The 22,587-nt window shown below is 41.9% G+C and overlaps 1 protein-coding gene and 1 long non-coding RNA gene across 3 annotated transcripts in view; one reads left to right on the top strand and one right to left on the bottom strand.

The window, feature by feature from the left end:
- LOC129825418 (AN1-type zinc finger protein 3-like) overlaps positions 1-9,613 on the top strand; it is a 20,130-nt gene extending 10,517 nt beyond the window's left edge. Inside the window, exons 5-7 of one of the 2 annotated variants that reach the window (XM_055885512.1) lie at positions 7,562-7,630; positions 7,712-7,885; positions 8,014-9,613. In XM_055885512.1, the coding sequence (XP_055741487.1) occupies positions 7,562-7,630; positions 7,712-7,885; positions 8,014-8,168 (398 nt within the window). In that variant the 3' untranslated portion in view covers positions 8,169-9,613. The remainder of the gene's footprint in view (positions 1-7,561; positions 7,631-7,711; positions 7,886-8,013) is intronic. The other variant, XM_055885513.1, reaches the window with a different exon arrangement.
- On the bottom strand, positions 9,017-22,587 carry LOC129825421 (uncharacterized). The gene is made up of 2 exons (XR_008754860.1): positions 22,434-22,587; positions 9,017-16,058 (listed from the first exon to the last, which is right to left on the bottom strand). It is a non-coding gene; the product is annotated as an uncharacterized LOC129825421 (long non-coding RNA).

Genomic DNA, 22,587 nt, shown 5'->3' with positions numbered 1-22,587 from the left:
ACACATTTGTTAGCTCACCACCAAATACAAAAAAGGACAGACATTTCACAGCACAGGTAGCATGCACAAAGCCAACCTAACTAACCAAGAACCAACCAAACTAACCAAGAAACAACTTCATCAGATGACAGTCTTATAACATGTTATACAATAAATCTATGTTTGTTCGAAAAATGTGCATATTTGAGGTATAAATCAGTTTTACATTGCAGCTACCATCACAGCTACCGTCAGAAATAGCACTGAAGCAGCCAGAGTAATTACAGACACCAACGTCAAATACCTAAATACTCATCATAAAACATTTCTGAAAAATCGATGGTGTACAGCAAATTAAAGACAAACATCTTGTGAATCCAGCCAATATTTCAGTTTTTTAAAAAAAAGTGTTTTACAGCGAAAACACAATATAGCATTATATTAGCTTACTACAATAGCCTACCACACTACCGCATTCATTCAAGGCACGTTAGCGATAGCAATAGGCACGTTAGCGATAGTGAATAAACCAGCAAAAGATATTAATTTTCACTAACCTTCATAAACCTTCATCAGATGACAGTCCTATAACATCAGGTTATACATACACTTATGTTTTGTTCGATAATGTGCATATTTAGAGCTGAAATCAGTGGTTATACATTGTGCTAACGTAGCATATTTTTCCCAGAATGTGCGGATAATTATTACACTCAACTATTCTGACCAAATAACTATTCATAAACGTTACTAGAAAATACATGTTGTATAGGAAATGATAGATACACTAGTTCTTAATGCAATCGCCGTGTTAGAATTCTAAAAATAACTTCATTACGACATCCAGCTTAGTTATAGCGAGAGAGTACCCAAAATCTGGGCGCAAACGACTATTTCACGTTTGACAGATATATGAAATAGCATCATAAAATGGGTCCTACTTTTGACGATCTTCCATCAGAATGTTTTACAAGGGGTCCTTTGTCCAGAACAATTGTTGTTTGGATTTAGAATGTCCTCTTCTCCAGTCAATTAGCACGGAAAGCTAGCAAAGTAGCGCGAAGCTCTCCTTCCTGAACAAAGGCACACAACGCAACACGCCTAACGTCCCGAATAAATTTCAATAATCTAATAAAACTATATTGAAAAAACATACTTTACGATGATATTGTCACATGTATCAAATAAAATCAAAGCCGGAGATATTAGTCGTCCATAACGACAGCTTATCAGAAGGCAAAACCAGGTCCCTTCACGCGCTCTCCAGAAAACAGGAAACTGGTGACAAGTCATGCCGAGAGCTTTTATTCGACCCCAGATCAAGTTATACACTCAATTTCTTCTCTCACTGCCTGTTGACATCTAGTGGAAGACGTATGAAGTGCATGTATACTGATATATATGAAGCCCATTTATAGGCAGGCCCTAGAACAGAGCATCGATTTCAGATTTTCCACTTCCTGTCAGGAAGTTTGCTGCAAAATGAGTTCTGTTTTACTCACAGATATAATTCAAACGGTTTTAGAAACTAGAGTGTTTTCTATCCAATAGTAATAATAATATGCATATTGTACGAGCAAGAATTGAGTACGAGGCTGTTTAAATTGGGCACGATTTTCCCCCAAAGTGAAAACAGCGCCCTCTGTCCTCAACAGGTTATTGCCTGCTAACATGAATTTCTTAACTAAATATGCAGGTTTAAAAAATATATTTGTGTATTGATTATAATTAAGGAAGGGATTGATGTTCATGGTTGGGTACATTGGTGCAACGATAGTGTTGTTTTCGCCAATGTGCTTTTGTTAAATCATTACCCGTTTTGGCGTAGTAGGCTGTGATTCAATGATAAATTAACAGGCACTGCATTGATTATATGCAAGACAAGCTACTCAACTACACATGGTGGATGATATTATTAGGTTAACTAGTGATTATGTGAAGATTGATTGTTTTTCATAAGTAAAGTTTAATGCTAGCTAGCAACCTTTTTCTCTTTAGTTCATTCTCTTGGTTGTTGGTGCATTGGGGGGGTTCATGGGGGTGGGGAATGGAATTATATATTTTTTTGGGGGGGGGGGGGGGGGGGGACCTCAAATGGTTGAGGGACAGCTATTGGGGGAACTGTGGGGGGGATCTTGGAGGGTTCGGGTTCACATTTTTTGGCCTGGTGGTAGATTTGTCAACGTGCCCTTGAACAGGTCATTGACTCTGGATGCCTCTGTGTGTCACTCTGAATGGGAATCTGTTGGATGACTGGTATGATGTAGTTGTTGAGCGGCGGATATTCAATAAAAAACAAAGCTAGCAACCTACCTTGGCTCCTTGCTGCACTTGTGTAAAAGGTGGTCAGCTTGCCACGCAGTCTTCTCGTGGATTGCAACGTAATCGGCGTCCAAAAATGCAGATTACCGATTGTTATGACAACTTGAAATCGGCCCTGATTTAATTGGTCGACCTCTAGTCTAGGGTTTCCGGGATGATGGTGTTGAAATGAGCCATGACCAGCCTTTCAAAGCACTTCATGGCTACTGACGTGAGTGCTACCTGGCTGTAATCATTTACGCAGGTTAGTTTTGCTTTCTTGGGCACAGGGACTATGGTGGTCTGTTTGAATCATGTAGGTATTACAGACTCGGTCAGTGAGAAGTTGACAATGTCAGTGAAGACACTTGCCAGTTGGTCTGCGCATGCTTAGAGTACACATCCTGGTAATCCGTCTGGCCCCCGCGGCTTTGTGAATGCTGGCCTGTTTACAGGTCTTGCTCTCATGGGCTAGGGAGAGCGTGATCACACAGTCATCCAGAACATCTGGCGCTCTCATGTATGCTTCAGTTTTGCGTGCCTTGAAGCGAGCATGAAAGGAATTTAGCTAGTCTGGTAGGCTCGTGTCACTGGGCAGCTCGCGGCTGGGTTTCACTTGGTAGTCCGTAATAGTTTGCTAGCCCTGCCACATCTGACGAGAGCCGGTGTAGTAGGATTCAATCTTAGTCCTGAATTGACACTTTGCCTGCTTGATGGTTCTTCTGAGGGCATAGCGGGATTTCTTATAAGCATCCGGATTAGTGCCCCACTCCTTGAAAGCGGCAGCTCTAGCCTTTATCTCATTGCAGATGTTGCCTGTAATCCATGACTTCTGGTTGGAATATGTACGTACTAGAGGTCGACCGATTAATCGGAATGGCTGATTTGTTTTCATAACAATCGGTAATCAGCATTTTTGGACGCTGATTACATTGCACTCCACGAGGAGACTGCGTGGCAGGCTGACTACCTGTTATGCTAGTGCAGCAAGAAGCCAAGGTAAGTTGCTAGCTAGCATTTAAACTTATCTTATAAAAAAAACAATCAGAGCCTTTACGTACACCAGTCACCAGTTACGTACACATGGTTGATATTACTAGTTTATATAGCTCGTCCTGCGTTGCATATAATTGATGCGGTGCCTGTTAATTTCTCATCGAATCACAGCCTACTTCGCCGAACGGGTGATGATTTAACAAGCACATTTGTGAAAAAAGCACTGTCGTTACACCAATGTGTACCTGACCATAAACATCAGTGCCTTTCTTTTAAAATCAATACACAAGTATATATTTTTAAACCTGCATATTTAGTTAATTTTACCGCTAGCATGAATTTCTTTTAACTAGGGAAATTGTGTCACTTCTCTTGCGTTCCGTGCAAGCAGAGTCAGGGTATATGATATGCAGCAGTTTGGGCCGCCTGGCTTGTTGCGAACTGTGAAGACCATTTCTTCCTAACAAAGACTGTACATAATTATGACATAACATTGAAGGTTGTGCAATATTTAGACTTAGGGATGCCACCCGTTAGATAAAATACGGAATGGTTTCGTATTTCACTGAAAGAATAAATGTTTTCAAAATGATAGTTTCTGGATTTGACCATATTAATGACCTAAGGCTCGTATTTCTGTGTTTATAATAATTAAGTCCATGATTTGATAGAGCAGTCTGACTGAGCGGTGGTAGGCAGCAGCAGGCTCGTAAGCATTCATTCAAACAGCACTTCGCTGTGCTTCAAGCATTGAGCTGTTTGACTTCAAGCCTATCAATTCCCGAGATTAGGATGGTGTAACCGATGTGAAATGGCTAGCTAGTTAGCAGGGTGCGCGCTAATAGCGTTGCACTCGCTCTGAGACCTTGAAGTAGTTGTTCCCCTTGCTCTGCAAGGGCTGTGGCTTTTGTGGAGCGATGGGTTACGATGCTTCGAGGGTGGCTGTTGTCGATGTGTCCCTGGTTCGAGCCCAGGTAGGGGTGAGGAGAGGGACGGAAGCTATACTGTTACACTGGCAATACTAAAGTGCCTATAAGAACATCCAATAGTCAAAGGTATATGAAATGCAAATGGTATAGAGAGAAATAGTCCTATAATAACTACAACATTAAACTTCTTACCTGGGAATATTGAAGACTCATGTTAAAAGGAACCACCAGCTTTCATATGTTCTGAGCAAGGAACTTAAACGATAGCTTTTTACATGGCACATATTGCACTTTTACCTTCTCCAACACTTTGTTTTTGCATTATTTAAACCAAATTGAACATGTTCCATTATCAGTGGCGTGCCTGGGCCTTCAGTGAGGTACTACACAGTCCCACCCGAATTAATCCACCTCTTATTACCATCATTATGATGCCATGGCTCTAGACACTATACATTTAGACAGAAACGCAGGCATTGCGTCACCTTGAAAATGACAAATTGACATTTTTGGGTAAACAGTGTTTATCCAAAAACATGACACAATCAATGAGTCTTTTCAATATTTCCCTTCACCTTTTCATTGTGCAGCTCTGTTGCCCTGCGCGCTTGTTCTTTGAGCTGTAGATCCACTCCGGTGTCCCCAAAAGTTTTCAAAAGCACCATTGCTTGTAAGTGCCCAGCCGTACTTTGGTGTCTTGTTGCTGCCTTGGTTAGACAACTCAAGTTTGCAAAGCCAATGTGGCTCCAAACACCAAATCGATCACTTGCAAATAATAGGCATTCCCAGCAGTACAGTTTGCAGTGCTTCTCGGAGCCAAGGAGCCTGTGAGCCATTGACAGCGCTCGTAGTCGAAACTTTGAAAGTGGCGAGCGAACGAACCCCTTTCCCGCCTGTGACAGGCTTTGTGGCGTCGGGCGACCTCTCCTTACAATGTCTAACTTTTCTTAAAGTTCGTCTTGAGAATGGCGTTATAATTATATCCTCGACCAAATCGATATCTTCTCCTCCTTCCGCCATTGTGGGTTGAAAAAACAGCTTAGTAGTACGCAAATCAATTTGTTTATCAAATTCAGTTTCCTAGATCTCCATAGGACCTGCCTCTCAATATTGGTAATCCAATCAAAAGACGTGCACGCACTACACCTGCTAGCTGGCTCCTGTGTAACACTGGAGCCAGCCAGCAGGCGTACAATAGCCAACTCTAAAGCTGATTGGTTGACACTAAATTTTCATTTCCATTCACTATAAGCTACAAGCGCCCGCACTGTTGATTCTGAAGGCCTGAGGGCAGATTTTAGACCCCTGGCAACACATGATGGCTGAATATGATTGGATAAAAGATCTAACATAAAGACCAGCCCTCCAAATCTCAACCTGGGGCTGGAAGCAGTGCAACCAAGAGGAAAGCTATGAAATGAAGAGTATAACTCTTACTCTGGGGAATAATTTAATACATATTTGTGGGAAAATGTATTTAAAAAAAAAATCTATTCTGGTGTTTAGGCCAGCAGAGAAGGCCTTGCAGGCCCTGACGGCCCACCACTGTCCATTATTGATTTTATTGATGTATTATATTAAGTTAAAATAAGTGTTCATTCAATTTTGTTGTAATTGTCATTATTACAATTAAAATGAAAGTTGGCCGATTTATTTTTTTAATCGTATCGTCTTTTTTTGGTACCCCAATAATCGGTATCGGCGTTGAAAAATCATAATCGGTCGACCTCTAGTACGTACGGTCACTGTGGGGACGACGTCGTCAATGCACTTTATTGATGTGACCAGTGGTATACTCCTCAATGGACTCCTGAGTGGTGCAGCGGTCTAAGGCACTGCATCTCAGTGCTGGAGGCATTCACTAGAGACCCTGGTTCGATTCCAGGCTTTATCGCAGCTGGCTGTGATTGGGAGTCCCATAGGGCGGTGCACAATTGGCCCAGTGTTAGGGCTTGGCTGGGGTAGGCCGTCATTGTAAATAAGAATTTGTTCTTAACTGACTTGCCTAGTTAAATAAAATAAATGCCATTGGATGAATCCCGGAACATGGCACTTACTGTACGAGTGTTAACCCAGGGGTTCTGGCTAAATTACCAATTTAGTCCTCATACCATCATGGTAATCAATAATCATGTGATTATTATTATTTGACCATGCTGGTCATTTATGAACATTTGAACATCTTGGCCATGTTCTGTTATAATCTCCACCCGGCACAGCCAGAAGAGGACTGGTCACCCTTTATAGCCTGGTTCCTCTCTAGGTTTCTTCCTAGGTTTTGGCCTTTCCAGTGAGTTTTTCCTAGCCACTGTGCTTCTACACCGGCATTGCTTGTTGTTTGGGGTGTTAGGCTGGGTTTCTGTACAGCACTTTGAGATATCAGCTGATGTAAGAGGGGCTATATAAATACATTTGATTTGATGGCCACCTAATCATCCCCAGCTTCCAATTGACTCCTTCGCCCCCCCCCCCCCCCCCCCCCCCACCGGGATGCTGGCACATGTTGACTCCAATGCTTCCCACAGTTAAGTTGGCTGGATGTCCTTTAGGTGGTGGACCATTCTTGATACACACTGAAACTGTTAAGGGTGGAAAAACCCAGCAGCTTTGCAGTTCTTAACAAACCAGTGCACCTGGCACACACAGTTCAAAGGCACTTAAATATTTAAATAGTTCACCCTCTGAATGGCACACATACAATCCATGTCTCGGCTTAAATCTTTCCTTAACTGTTCTCCTCCTCTTCATCTACATTGCTTGACGTAGACTTAACATGTGACCTCAATAAAGGATCATAGCTTTCACCCGGTGTCTGTCATGGAAAGAGCAGTTCTTAATGTTTTGTACACAGTGTATATACTGTATGCATTTCATGATCTGTGTTGGCAGAGGTCCGTAAGGTTGGACTGACAGCTTGCTTCTATTTCTGCCTCTGGAGGAGTGGTTCTGTGTGTGTCTCACTCTGCTGGCAATGCATGCACTCAGCCTGGCCTAGATAGGATGCATAGTGGGGCAACATGGTTGCACTGACAATCTGTTAAGATCTGCTTGCTTCTCCCAGGATTTCATTTAAGGTCCCCAGTTTTAAACTAATTGCAGTATCTTGTGTTTTTCTTTGTTACCTTCATGTTAATGTAAGAGTATGTTGATATAAACAGAGACTTGGCATGTCAGGATTTTTATATGGATTTTGATGTTACTTGAGCTTGTCTTACTACATAACATTGCCACAAGGTCTTGTCTCCAAAGCTGTATCTAATTCCCTGCTTCTTGGTCTAGGTGACACACATCTGGGCTCTTGATCAATGAGGAATGTTTCCTGTCTTATACTTTCTTTTTTCTCTCTCTCTCCACAGAACTATTATCATGCACAGAAACAGCTCAAGGCACCCTCTGTACGCCCAAAAAACGTCCTTGTGAATCAGGTACAGCCTTGCTCCTGCTCCCTGTGTTTGTGCAATACTGTACGTTGGACTCTGACACTGTGTAACCTTCTGTTTTTTCAGCTTCAGGGCCGGAGAGCGAGGCGTCACCGGAGAAACAAGCACGGGGAGACTCTGAGGGGGAGGTGGTTAGCGAGGAGCCTAGCCCAGGGCCCAAGCAGAAAAACCGCCGGCGCTGCTATCGCTGCCAAACCAAACTGGAGCTGGTACAGCAGGAACTGGGCTCCTGTCGCTGCGGTAAGTATGGCATGGGAATGACACAAACACATCTGCCCTTGGTTTTCATGTCTCCTAACTGCGACTTCAGTCATTTTAACATTCTCTTGTTCTCCTTCTGTCTTTCTGCCTCGTTCTTCCTCTCCTAGGCTACGTGTTCTGCATGCTGCACCGTCTACCTGAGCAGCACGACTGCCTGTTCGACCACCTGGGCCGTGGGCGCGAGGAGGCCGTCCTCAAGATGGTGAAGCTGGACCGCAAGGTGGGCCGCTCGTGCCAGCGCATTGGAGAAGAGTGCTCCTGAGTTGCCCCCGTTGACCCCCCGTCTCCACACGATGCACTTCAAGAGGGGGAAAGGAGCGAGGGAGGGAGTGGGGAGAGAAGGGAGAGCGAGCATGGTTGAAATAGACTCACAATTTGCCCCACCATTCTGGATCTGAGTATTGTTGATCCACTCCTGTTAGTCTTGACAGTTTGGACTCTGACTTGGACACTGTCACCACGGCAACTTCTGGAGCCACACTGTCACTATCGCATGTTCATTTTCACAGCCTTAACTTGCCCAGTCTTCAGATTCAACAAGGACCCTGTAAAGAAAGAACGGTCAGATTATTTTTTTTTTTTGCACACAGCAGCGCCACCATAGCGCAACTCTTTTCCCTCTGCTTCACCGATCACAAAAGAAGACTGTCTGCAACAGTACTTTCTATATGAAACTGACCTCTCTCTCCTTACCGGCTCCTTGGTTGTCTTTGTAAGCAGGTTTTCACTATGTCAATGGTCACTAAGGAACGGAACATAGACCTGTCTGTCCCTTGACCACTCCTCAGGTTGTAGGAGGGTGGGATATCGACCTTTAACTCCCCCACCTTATTTTCTCTTTTCCTTTCCCAATGGCTCTGCATGGCATTGGATTGAATTGGCTTGTATGTGTCGAGTAAGGACATTGTCCCCCGGGTCCTGGGTCAGTTGTTGTGTGGCCGTGTTTGTTCCTATGAGTCTCTGCCAGAGTGGTTTGAATCCAAACCAGACCACTAACCTTTGTACTGCAGCCAGCCTCCTCCTCCGCTCCTCTCAGTTGGATCAGTCTGAACAAATGGACTGGGGAGACGCAAGCAGAAGCTCTTCTCTGCCTGCTGCCCTTTGAATGAGTGTTGCTGTTCCTGCTCTTTGTTTTGTAATGCACTCTACTCCCTCTTCTGTACATACAAAATCCCTGACTCCTTGGACTATTGAACCATGGCTCTGTTCATATGGCCATACTAGAATACCACTTAGAATGCATGCCTCATACGTTGGTTCATTCTAAGTAGTATACTGCTAGTCTGTTCCATATCGTTCTCCTACTACCCTAGTCACACTACTTGACTGCTGGTCCCAATGCTCATCTCATTCTTCACTCACTTCATCCCCCTCTCCTCTGCTTCCTTCGACTCTCACTGGTCCCCTTCTGGTGCGAGGAATGATTTGAAGAAAGGAGAGAGTGATGTGTAGTGGTCAACAACAAAAAAGGAGCGTACTGTCGTGGCTGGTTTTATTTTGATATTTTGCGACCTGTTCTCTCGAGTGCTAATGGAAGAAATTAATATCTTTCTGTATCTTAAAAGAAATTGTATTTAACCATATGGTTTTGATTTACTTACACACTAGCATAGCGCTGCATATTTAGTTAAATGTATAAAAAATAATTTTGTTTTCTCTTATTGTATTTGGCCTTTTTGCTGAGGATGATTAAACTGGATTAGAGGAGCACGTAGTCTGTGTGATCTTTTAAAGTTGAATTATAATGGGAAAATAAGGGTAAACTTAAGGAGTCTATCTAACGTGAAGTGCAAACCTGATTCTGTCGACTGGCCGTAAGGGGGGAAAAAAGCTCATTGACACTTTTTACATATACAACTTGTGTGAAAAGTAGAAATACTTTTGACTGATAAACGAACAATAAATATCATACGATTGCATCTGTGCCCATACCCTTCTGCTTTGTGTTAACTTAATCTAGCCCTTGTTTTGAGGATTGCCAAATACCTTTCCCCGTATTAATGTCCTCTATTGAGCAGAGAAGTGGGGCAACAAAAGGTGAAGTTGGACACCTGCTCGCCGAACATATCATTACATCTCGGGTGCCCAAACCCCATCTTGCTTAATGAAACACAGCAATTAAAATCATGTGCTCCCTGGTCAAAATGAGATGAACATCAAATTAGGATATGAATGTCAGTGTGATCTGTCACTATTTCAGTCTAAAGACTAAGATTCTGTACTCTGTGTGTGTACTCAAAGGAACACAAGTGCAAGTTATGTATTTCAACATGACTCAATACATGTCAACAGCATACAGTATGCACACAAACACAGTAAATATTTCACATATGTAATGGAAGAAAAATAAGCTTATTTGCACTACTGTATGGAATAGATAAAGAACCTATCAAACATACTCCATTGCGAAAACAATGTCATTTGTTTTGGTCCGGGGGGGGGGTGGATATTTAATGGCATGACGAGGCCACTCCTGACAGGACTCTGCTGAAATGTCACCACAGGCAGCCTCCATTGCATAGAGAAGGGCCATATGTTCATGGGGTTTGTGATCATACCACCACCATGCTGAAAACAACGCAATGGGATTGAGAATTGTAAACCTGGTATGGTCATGGAATCAGTTGCGAGCCTGAGCAGCCTGATGGAAACTCACATTGTCCCAAATTATAACATTTGCTGCTCAGGATCACCTGACCGTCTGCTCTGTCTGAAAAAGAGTAAGGTGTGCAGGAAATGTAGAGATGGGCAGTGTTCTATGGTCCAAGGTTGTCATGGCGGTGGAGGACTCCATTGTGGCTCATAACTGTGCATATGGTATCATTTCCCCATGCTGACCAATGATGTTCCTTCCTCTCCTACTAGTCTTTGCTAAATTAATCTATGAATATGAGTTCCTGGGGGATGGTACTTGCATCCAACTTCATGATTCTCTGAAATGACAGTAAATACTGTATAGTAAAGTTCCCTGGCAACATCATTGAGTCTGTTTCAAAAGTGTAATACTAGTACATTACTTGTACTGTTTTATCCTTCACTCTTTAAGAATTCCTTTCAAATGGGACTCTGTAGATTTGCTTCATCCGGAGATGGTGTTTAAGAATGCGGGCTATGGTTGATCCGGTCACTCTGATGTTATGCAAAACAGCGGGGTTTTCAATCATCCGTTACATTTAAACTCAGTTTTTCACAATTCCTTACATTTAATCCTAGTGAAAAAATTCCCTGTCTTAGGTCAGTTAGGATCACCACTTTATTTTAAGAATGTGAAATGTCAGAATAATAGTAGAGAGAATGATTTTTCAGATTTTATTTCATCACATTCCCAGTGGGTCAGAAGTTTACATACACTTAATTAGTATTTGGTAGCATTGCCTTTAAATTGTTTAACTTGGGTCAAATGTTTCAAGTAGCCTTCCAAAAGCTTCCCACAACAAGTTGGGCAAATTTTGGCCCATTCCTCCTGACAGAGCTGGTGTAACGGAGTCAGGTTTGTAGGCCTCCATGCTCGCGCACACTTTTTTCAGTTCTGCCCGCAAATTTTCTAGTGGATTGAGGTCAGGGCTTTGTGATGGCCACTTCAATACCTTGACTTTGTTGTCCTTAAAACATTTTGCCACAACTTTGGAAGTATGCTTGGGGTCATTGCCCATTTGGAAGACCCATTGGGAACCAAGATTTAACTTCCTGACTGTCTTGAGATGTTGCTTCAATATATCCACATAATTTTCCATCATGATGCCATCTATTTAGTGAAGTGCACCAGTCCCTCCTGCAAAAAAGCACCCCCACAACATGATGCTGCCACCCCCGTGCTTCACGGTTGGGATGGTTTTCTTTGGCTTACAAGCCTCCCCCTTTTTCCTCCAAACAATGGTCATTATGGCCAAACAGTTCTATTTTTGTTGCATTAGACCAGAGGACCTTCCTCCAAAAAGTACAATCTTTGGCCCCATGTGCAGTTGCAAACCATAGTCTGGCTTTTTATGGCGGTTTTGGAGCAGTGGCTTCTTCCTTGCTGAGCGGCCTTTCAGGTTTAACTACCCTGGTAGGTTGACTAACAACCTGATCCAGGTTCTTCCTTTGTTCTCATCCTCCTAGATCTATCCGCTGCCTTCAACACCATGAACCATCAGATCCTCCTCTCTACCTTCTCAGGGCTGGGATTCTCAGGCTCTGCACACTCTTGGATTGCATCCTACCTGGCAGGCCACTCCTACCAGTTGACATGGAGAGGATCTGTGTCTGCACCACGTACTCTCACTACTGGTGTCCTCCAGGGCTCAGTTCTAGGCCCTCTCCTCTAAATACACTAAGTTACTCGGCTCCGTCATATCCTCACATGGTCTCTACTGTCATTGCTATGACCTCTCCATCCTGGTTGACAACTCCAGTGTCGCCTTACCAAAGCGCAAAGAACCTTGACGTGACCCTGGACAACACCCTGACGTTCTCTGCAAACATCGAAACAGTGACCCGCCCCTGCAGGTTAATGCTCTACAAAATCCGTAGATTACCTCACACAGGAAATGTTGCAGGTCCTAAATCAGGCACTTGTCCTCCCCCGCCTGGACTACTGCAACTCGCGGTTGGCTGGGCTCCCCGCTTGTGCAATCAAACCCCTGCAACTTATCCAGAATGCTGCAGCCCACCTGGTTTCAACCTTCCCAAGTTCTCTCATGTCACCCCGCTTCACCACACACTCCACTGGCTTCCAGTCAAAGCTGGCATCCACTACAAGACCATGGTGCTTACCTACGGAACAGCAACAGGATCTGCTCCTCCCTACCTTCAGGCTATTCTCAGACCCTACACCCCAACACTCAGTTCTGCCACTTCAGGTCTCATGGTACCCCAATAGTGGAACCAGCTTCCCCTTGAAGCTAGGACAGCAGAGTCCCTGCCCATCTTCCTAAAACATCTGAAACCCTACCTCTTCAAACCATATCTTAAATAATCCTCCTACTCACCTTGACCCCCCTGAAGAAATAATAATAACAACTTAACTTGCATGTGACCCCCACCCCTTACTTTCTATGACTGTGATATGTGGTTGTCCCACCTAGCTATCTGAATATAAATGTACTGATTATGACTGTGATATGTGGTTGTCCCACCTAGCTATCTTAAGAGGAACTGTAAGTCGCCCTGGATAAGAATTTCTGCTAAGTGACTGAAATGTTTTTTTTAAATGAAAACATACAAAAGTACAGTGCATTCAGAAAGTTTTCAAACCTTTTGACTTTTTCCACGTTGTTACATTACAGCCTTATTCTAAAATTGATTCAAATTGTTTTTTTCCCGCCTGTTTTCCCATCATCAATATACACACACAATACCCCATAATGACAAGGCAAAAACTGTTTATTTTGTATTTTTGCTAATGTATAAAAAAAAATTATCACATTTACCTAAGTATTCAAACCCTTTACTCAGTACTTTGTTGAGTCACCTTTGGCAGAGATTACAGCCTTGAATCTTCTTGGGTATGATGCTACAAGCTTGGCACACCTGTATTTGTGGAGTTTCTCCCAATCTTCTCTGCAGATCCTCTCAAGTGCTGTCAGGTTGGATGGGGAGCGTTGCTGCACAGCTATTTTCAGGTCTCTCCAGAGATGTTAGATCGGGTTCAAGTCCAGGCTCTGGCTGGGCAACTCAAGGACATTAAGACTTGTCCTGAAGCCACTCCTGCGTTGTCTTGGCTGTGTGCATAGTGTCGTTGTCCTGTTGGAAGGTGAACCTTCACCCCAGTCTGAGGTCCTGAGCACTCTGGAGCAGGTTTTCGTCAAGGATCTCTGTACTTTGCTCCGTTCATATTTCCCTCGATCCTGACTAGTCTGCCTGTCGCTGAAAAACATCCCCACAGCATGATACCACCATGCTTCACCATAGGGATGGCGCCAGGTTTCCTCCAGACGTGACACTTGGCATTCAGGCCAAAGAGTTCGATCTTGTTTTCATCAGACCAGAGAATATTGTTTCTCATGGTCTGAGTCCTTTAGGTGCCTTTTGGTAAACTCCAAGCAGGCTGTCATGTGCATTTTACTGAGGAGTGGCTTCCGTCTGGACACTCTACCATAAAGGCCTGAATTGTGGAGTGCTGCCGAGATGGTTGTCCTTCTAGAAGGTTATCCCATTCCCACAGAGCAACTCTGGAGCTCTGTCAGTGACTATTGGGTTCTTGGTCACCTCCCTAACCAAGGCCCTTCTCACCCGATTGCTCAGTTTGGCCGGGCGGCCAGCTTTAGGAAGAGTCTTGGTGGTTCCAAACGTTAACATTTAAGAGGGTCGAGGCCACCGTGTTCTTGGTGACCTTCAATGCTGCAGACATTTTTTGGCACGCTTCCCAATATCTGTGCCTCGACACAATCCTGTCTCTGAGCTCTACAGACAAATCCTTCGACCTCATGGCTTGGTTTTTGCTCTGACATGCACTGTCAACTGTGGGACCTTATATAGACAGGCATGTGCATTTCCAAATCATGTCCAATCAATTGAATTTACCACAGGTGGACTCCAAGTTGTAGAAACATCTCAAGGATGATCAATAGAAACAGGATGCACTTGAGTTCAATTTCGAGTCTCATAGCAAAGGGTCTGAATACTTAAGTAACTAAGGTATGTTTTTATTTTTCATAGTTTAGCAAAAAGTTAGTTTACGCTTTGTCATTATGGGTTATTGTGTGTAGATAGTTTTTTTTTCCTCAATCATTTTAGAATAAGTAATAAGAAAATGTGGAAAAAGTGGAGGGGTCTGAATACTTTCCAAACGCACTGTATGTGGACACCCCTTCAAATGAGTGGATTCTGCTAATTAAGCCACACCGTTGCTGACAGGTGTATAAAATTGAGCACACAGCCATGCAATCTCCATAGACCTACATTGGCAGTAGAATGGCCTTACTGAAGAGCTCAGTGACTCAACGTGGCACCATCAAAGGATGCCACCTTTCCAACAAGTCAGGTTGTCAAATTTCTGCCTTGCTACTGCCCCGGTCAACTGTAAGTGCTGTTATTGTGAAGTGGAAACGTCTAGGAGCAATAACGGCTCAGCCGCGAAGTATTAGGCCCCACAAGCTCACAGAATGGGACCGCCGAGTGCTGAAGCGCAAAAATCGCCTGTGCTTGGTTGCAACACTCAATACCGAGTTCCAACTACCTCTGGAAGCAATGTTAGCACAAGAACTGTTCGTCGGGAGTGTCATTAAATGGGTTTCCATGGCCATGCAGCCGCACACAAGCCTAAGATCACCATGAACAATGCCAAGCGTCGGCTGGAGTGTTGTAAAGCTCACCACCATTGGACTCAGGAGCAGTGGAAATGCGTTCTCTGGAGTGATGAATCACACTTCGCCATCTGGCAGTCCGACGGACGAATCTGGGTTTGGCGGATACCAGGAGAACGCTACCTGCCCCAATGCATAGTGCCAACTGTAAAGTTTGGTGGAGGAGGAATAATGGTCTGGGGCTGTTTTTCATTCTTTGGGCTAGGACCCTTAGTTCTGGTGAAGGGAAATCTTAACGCTACAGCATACAATGACATTGTAGCAGATTCTGTGCTTCCAACTTTGCAGCAACAGTTTGGATAAGGCCCGTTCCTGTTTCAGCATGACAATGCCCCGTGGACAAAGTGAGGTCTATACAGAAATGGTTTGTCGATCGGTGTGAAAGAACTTGACTGGGCTGCACAAGAGCCCTGACCTCAACCCCATCTTAAACCTTTTGGATTAATTGGAATTCAGACTGCGAGCCAGGCCAAATCGCCCAACATCAGTGCCTGACCTCACTAATGTTCTTGTGGCTGAATGGCAAGTCCCCGCAGAAATGTTCCAACATCTAGTGGAAAGCCTTACCAGAAGAATGGAGCCTATTATAGCAGAAAATGGGGGACCAACTCCATATTAATGCCCATGATTTTGGAATGAGATGTTCGACGAGCAGGTGTCCACATTTATTTGATCATGTAGCGTTCCTACTGTAGTAGGAGTAGTAGACTATCACCGGGCTCACCGTGGTGCCGGTGAAGCTTGTGGAGATGAGCTCTGAGCGGTTGGTCAGGATGGTGTCACAAGTGGCGCAGGAGAACAGGCATGTCCCACCATTGTGGTCCAGGAAGATCCTTCCCATAGCGGTGTTGTCAGCAGAGACCAACCTTCAGGAAAGGAAGAAAAAGGAAATCAATATAAAAAAAATGGAAAGTCATGTAAGACACTCATTCACACACAGCAGCTGAACAGAGAGAGGAGAGCAGTGAGGTGGGGATGGCTCATAGGAAGTGAAACAGGGGCGTGTATTCACTACGCCGACTCTGTTGCAAAATGTTTCTTAAAAGGAAGCAAACGAAACAGGGAGCGACCTACCTGAATTTGTCCAATAGAAACGTGTTTTGCAACTGTTTAATGATTACGGGCCTGGTTCACGTAAGACAGCTACATAAAGATGCGTATATACTGCCCAGTTAGTGATTTCTTTGTTTGTTTACAAGTGTTATAGTATGAGCCTATTGAAATCAACATGGCTGCCAACTCATTTAGGTCAACACATCATATGGATGACAGATGGTAAGAATTAAGAAGTGTCTCTTCTGTTCTGTTTCATAGTGAACGGTTGTCTTCATTGGCTGATGTAGACGACTCCTTGGGGGTAAAAGCCAATTTATGCGTGATCTGGGGTAGCGGGCCGGAGGCTCCGTACAAGGGTGTGACGCCATTGAGATGTCTCCGGAGGCCAAAAACAAGCTCTGTACCGCATCACCGTGCGCCTCCCAAATTTTGTAACAATGCGGAGGGTTCCGTATAGCTCCACATTGAAATGATTGGTTGACGGTAGATGGGGGCGATACGTCCTGTACTTTTTCCAACTACAACGATGTTTAATTAGCATAAAATATCATGGGTTTCAATGAGAACCATAGGAATACAGGAGGTATCTGTTCAAAATGACCCTGCTCATTGGACAATTCATTTAGAAGACAAACCTTAAACATTCAGGCTATCCTAACTTAAAATTATTAAAACTTAAACTATATCTACAGAGAGAAAAATTAGCATAAAATAACCCACCAACAGTAACACCAACTATCCAAACTATAGACACTAAACCAACTTTCACATGTTCAGGCTATTCTACCCAATCAATCAACAAACCAAATCTTTCCATCTATCTACCTTTTCAACTATAAACAGTCAATACCATTACCAGAGGTGGGTAAAGTACTGAAAAGCTGTAATTAAGTAAAAGTACTGTTACTTACATTGCAATTTACTCAAGTAAAAGCAGCCTAAAGAAACTAACAGTGGTGGAAAAAGTACCCAAATTGTCATACTTGAGTAAAAGTAAAGATGCCTTATTAGAAAGTGACTCAAGTCACCCAGTAAAATACTACTTAAGTCTAAAAGTACTTGGTTTTAAATATATTTAAGTATCAAAAGTAAATGTAATTGCTAAAATATACTTAAGTATCAAAAGTATAAATCATTTCAAATTCCTTATATTAAGCAAACCAGAAAGCACAATTTTCTTGTTTTAATGTATTTATTTTACAGATAGCCAGGGGCACACTCCAACACGGACATTATTTACAAATGAAGCATGTGTGTTTAGTGAGTCCGCCAGATCAGAAGCAGTAGGAATGACAACGGATGTTCTCTTGATAATAAGTGCATGAATTGAACCATTTTCCCGAACTGCTAAGCATTCAAAATATAGCGAGTGTCAGGGAAAATATATGGAGTAAAAAGCAATTCCTTTTCTGCAGGAATGTAGTGGGGTAAAAGTTGACAAGAATATAAATACTTCAATAAAAACTTTAAAGTACTATGTAAGTACTTTACATCACTGGAAACTACTCAAGTAAGAGTAAAAAAGTATCCAGTCAGAAAATGAATTAAGTACTAGTTACAAATGTAGTTTGGTCATGTTTTACATCCTATGGTAAATTGTGAGCGACAGCTAACATTTTTTTTATAACTTACTGCAAATGAATAGACATGCATGTATTATTTAAGCCTAACAGCATTATCTTTCAGATATCCTCAGCACAGGTAGGCTGTACAGTTTAAATTACAGTCTTATTCAAAGTTGACTTTATCAATGACCTCAATTTCATAAAACAGTACTTAAGACATTGGAGTAATTTCACAATTTCAATAGCATTAATGAAAATTAATTTCAATTACTTGTGATGGTGAATGCGTACTAAGAAGATTTAAACCAATTGTGATGTTGATTTTTTTAAATTAAGAATAAAATATCCACAAGGATCAGGTAAGTATTTCAACAGTCAACCAACAATCAATATTGACATTTCACTATCAATCCTGTTACTAGTATGCAAATCAGACAAATTTCAGCATGGAATTAAACATCAAGGTAAGAATCATGTAAGTAATAAATAATCAAACTGTGCAGATACTGTATCAATTGCCATAGTTAACTCATCTTTTGTTCTACTACGCTCCCATTGGCTAGCTAGCGTTGTCTCGCTCACAGGCGATCAGCACAGAGACAGTGGTCTTCCAAGGTAAGGATGGAAAGTGTAATTATGCTTATTATTCATAATTTCTCATTTATTAGCTAATCATTCAGTCGAATACTATTTTACAGCCACTGAATCTGTCTTTGAGCGTTCAAGGGACATTAATGGTTAGCTCTGTCCAACGACATGTTATTATATTTTTCAAATCTTGAAATACAAGGGCAAATGTTACTACTTCTACTTCATCACAATCCCGGATCCGGGAGCACCCCCATCAGTAAAAAAGCTGACTAGCATAGCCTAGCATAGCGTCACAAGTAAATACTAGCATCTAAATATCATTAAATCACAAGTCCAAGACACCAGATGAAAGATACACATCTTGTGAATCCAGCCATCATTTCTGATTTTTAAAATGTTTTACAGGGAAGACACAATATGTAAATCTATTAGCTAACCACGATAGCAAAAGACACAACTTTTTTTCCACCATTTTTTTCCTGCATAGGTAGCTATCACAATTTCGACCAAATAAAGATATAAATAGCCACTAACCAAGAAACAACTTCATCAGATGACAGTCTGATAACATATTTATTTTATAGAATATGTTTTGTTAGAAAAATGTGCATATTTCAGGTATAAATCATAGTTTACCATTGCAGCCACCATCACGACTCTCACCAAAGCAACTAAAATAACTACAGAGACCAACGTGAATTACCTAAATACTCATCATAAAACATTTATGAAAAATACACAGCGTACAGCAAATGAAAGACAAAGATCTTGTGAATCCAGCCAATATTTCAGATTTTTTAAGTGTTTTACAGCGAAAACACAATATAGCATTATATTAGCTTACTACAATAGCCAACCACACAACAGCATTGATTCAAGCCAACAATAGCGATAACGAATAAACCAGCAAAATATATTAATTTTTTCACTAACCTTCTCAAACTTCTTCAGATGACAGTCCTATAACATCATATTACACAATACATATAGAGTTTGTTCGAAAATGTGCATATTTAGCGGCACAAATCGTGGTTATACAATGAGAATAGTAGCCAAGCTGCCAACAATATGTCGGGAGAAATCTTGTGAGAGGCACCTAATCTAATCAGTAACTAAATTTAAACTTGACTAAAAAATACAGGTTGGACAGCAAATGAAAGATACATTAGTTCTTAATGCAATCGCTGTGTAAGATTTTTAAAATTAACGTTACTACGACATACAGCGTGCGTTAAAGCGAGACCGCACCGAAATTAATGGAGGAATATGAGTTTTACATTTTCCAACAGAACAACGAATTAACATCATAAATAGTTCTTACTTTTTGATGAGCTCCCATCAGAATCTTGGGCAAGTTGTCCTTTTCCCAAAAGAATCGTTGCTCGGTTGTAGATTGTCGTCTTCAACGTTGGAATTAGCAGTAAACATTAGCCATGTGGGCCAGACGTGCCCAACTCACTAGAACGCAGCACAAATAAATACCCGAAAATCGCAATATACTGATATAACTCGGTTTAAAATAACAACATTATGATGTATTTAACACCTATATCGAATAAAATCAGAGCCGGATATATCTAAGGGCTATAACGGGAGCTTTCTAGAACGCCATCCTGAGGTCTGTCTTGCGTCATGGCGAAGGAAAGAAAGAGAGGACCCCACGTTGCCAGCCCATTTATAAGGCCTCAGATCTGCCTAGCAACTCCATTTCAATTCTCACTATTTGTTGACATCCAGGGGAAGGCGTATGCAGTGCATCTCAACCAATAGAAGACATGCAAATTAATAAACCGACCTCAGAACAGCCTGCAGATTTCTCACTTCCTCATAGGAAAATTGCTCCAACTCGAGTTCTGTTTTACTCACAGATATAATTCAAACGGTTTTAGAAACTAGAGAGTGTTTTCTATCCAATAGTAATAATAATATGCATATTGTACGAGCAAGAATTGAGTACGAGGCAGTTTAATTTGGGAACGAAATTATTACAAAGTGCAAACAGCACCCCCTATTGAGATAAGGTTTTAATCAGTGGCTGAAATTTCACACTACGTGATATTCACTTCCGGACTTGGAGCACTCACAGCGTTGTAGAATGCATATTTGAAAAACGGGGCGTGGTTTTGGCTTAACTGTTTTGGGAAAAAGATGCACGCTCCTCAAGTCCGGAAGTGAATATCACGTAGTGCGAAATTTCAGTCGGATCCTTAAGATTAAGTAGTCTAGGTAAATTTAGCTGACCTTCAATTGCGGGAATTCAACAGAGTTGAGACATTTTACAACTCATTGAAACTCTGAATATAAAAACATGGGCAAACGTTACCAAACATGATAATAATAGGCCAGCATTACGGTAGGCAGTGTAAGAAATACCATTGTAAATAACACAAGCATATTGCTATTACATTGTTATAACTAACTTCTTTCTAAGCAGGGTTTCTCACACACCCAGAGACAGATGGCTGACACAGAACATTCATAAACACTGATAAGAAAAGGGTGCAGACACACACACATACTCAAGGACAGAGGGCTAACTACACACACACAAAATCTCCTGTTTTAGCTGAACATTTTGATAACAAGGAACTTTTGTTGCAAGACTCAGAAGGATGACGTCCAGCTCATCAGGACCAATCTGAGAAGACAACAACCTGTCCAGAACCAACCAAAGGACCAGAACTTCCAGACTCAACCTACTTTCTGTCCTGTATAAAATGACTATGTATTTCTGTTATCTCAACCTGCAGGTTCATTACGAGCTGAATGAACGAGTCCATGCATGTTTGTATCAGATATCTTTACCTCTGAATAAAACTGCTTTTTATTATACGAATATCCACCCTGTCCAGAGTCTCTACTTCGTCTCAGTTCTCCAGTAAACTTGTGTCATCAACAGCAGCTAATTGTTAAATTACACTTTACATTCTTAAATTGGAACGCCACTGCGCTAATCGCCTGTGAGTGAGACAACGCTAGCTAGCCAATGGGAGCGTAGTAGAACGCCCCTCAATAACGGGTGTGATTTTGGCTTAACTACGTTAGGAAACAGAGACTCATGTCCAATGTCATCCTTTTCCGAACCGTTCCTTTCCACTTCTTTCTCCCCCCCTCGGTTCTGTCGCTACACGCTGTAAATAAAATAAACAAATATGGCACATAAAGCTTACTGAGATTTTCCATTATATGACATGTGCTTACTAGCTAGTTCCTAGCCATTTCATTTGCACTCACAATTTCAACAGCAAAAGTATATCCGAGAAATACTTATTTTACTCCAGAAATATTTAATATTAGAAAGGCAGATGGTAATTAAAGGGGGTTTGACGACAATGAGAGCCAACGGACTTGATTACGTTATTTTAAATACATTTCATTGGTCAAGGGGTTGTGAAATGTTCATACAGACATACGTAAAAGGGAACCAATTGTATCGATTAATAAAAAAAATAAGAACCTCACATTCAATGTGATTTTCATCTGACAACAATGATAATATAAATATATTGAACTGAAATTATTTGGTAAAATTGAACAAGTAAAAAGTTATTTCCTTCAGAAATTACATGAGTAAAAGAAAAGTACTAGTTCCTCAAATGTATCTAAGTACATGTAACGCATTACTTGTAACGAGTTACTACCCACCTCTGACCATTAATTCTGCAGTCACTGCCACTCATTTATTTCACAACTATAAATAGTACAAGATAAGTTAGGAAACACACCACATTTTCTAAAGAAAATGTATTTCTCCAATTTAAAAACTAGCAGTCCTTGGTGTAACAGTTGGTATAATGGGACAATTCTAAGTACAACGCATTTCTCACCTCTGGACTGTGGTACTTTTTCCGAGCCATATCTCGCGCCGACTCTACAGTGGCTTAATCTAAACAGGAAGCCTGTTTGACTCCAGTACAAGCGCATGGTATGAATCTATTATGTCTATAATGTGTGATAGCTAACCTTATATTACAAAGCCATCATGTATGTTAATGTCGAAGACACATCGCATACCCAACTTCTTCTCACCGTGAATCTGTGATTTTCAGAGTTCTGTGTGGACACGTATGTTAAAACCTGCTTCGTTGTATTTCCCCCTTCTTTTTGTCATCGACGCGTCAGCTTTGTTTATTCTTTCACAGCTGTTCCGCAGACTGTATCAACATCCGGTACATGTGACCCC

Source organism: Salvelinus fontinalis, chromosome 27 (assembly GCF_029448725.1).
Source record: "Salvelinus fontinalis isolate EN_2023a chromosome 27, ASM2944872v1, whole genome shotgun sequence".
Classification (NCBI taxonomy): Eukaryota; Metazoa; Chordata; class Actinopteri; order Salmoniformes; family Salmonidae; genus Salvelinus; species Salvelinus fontinalis.
This window is presented reverse-complemented; position numbering and strand designations above follow the sequence as displayed.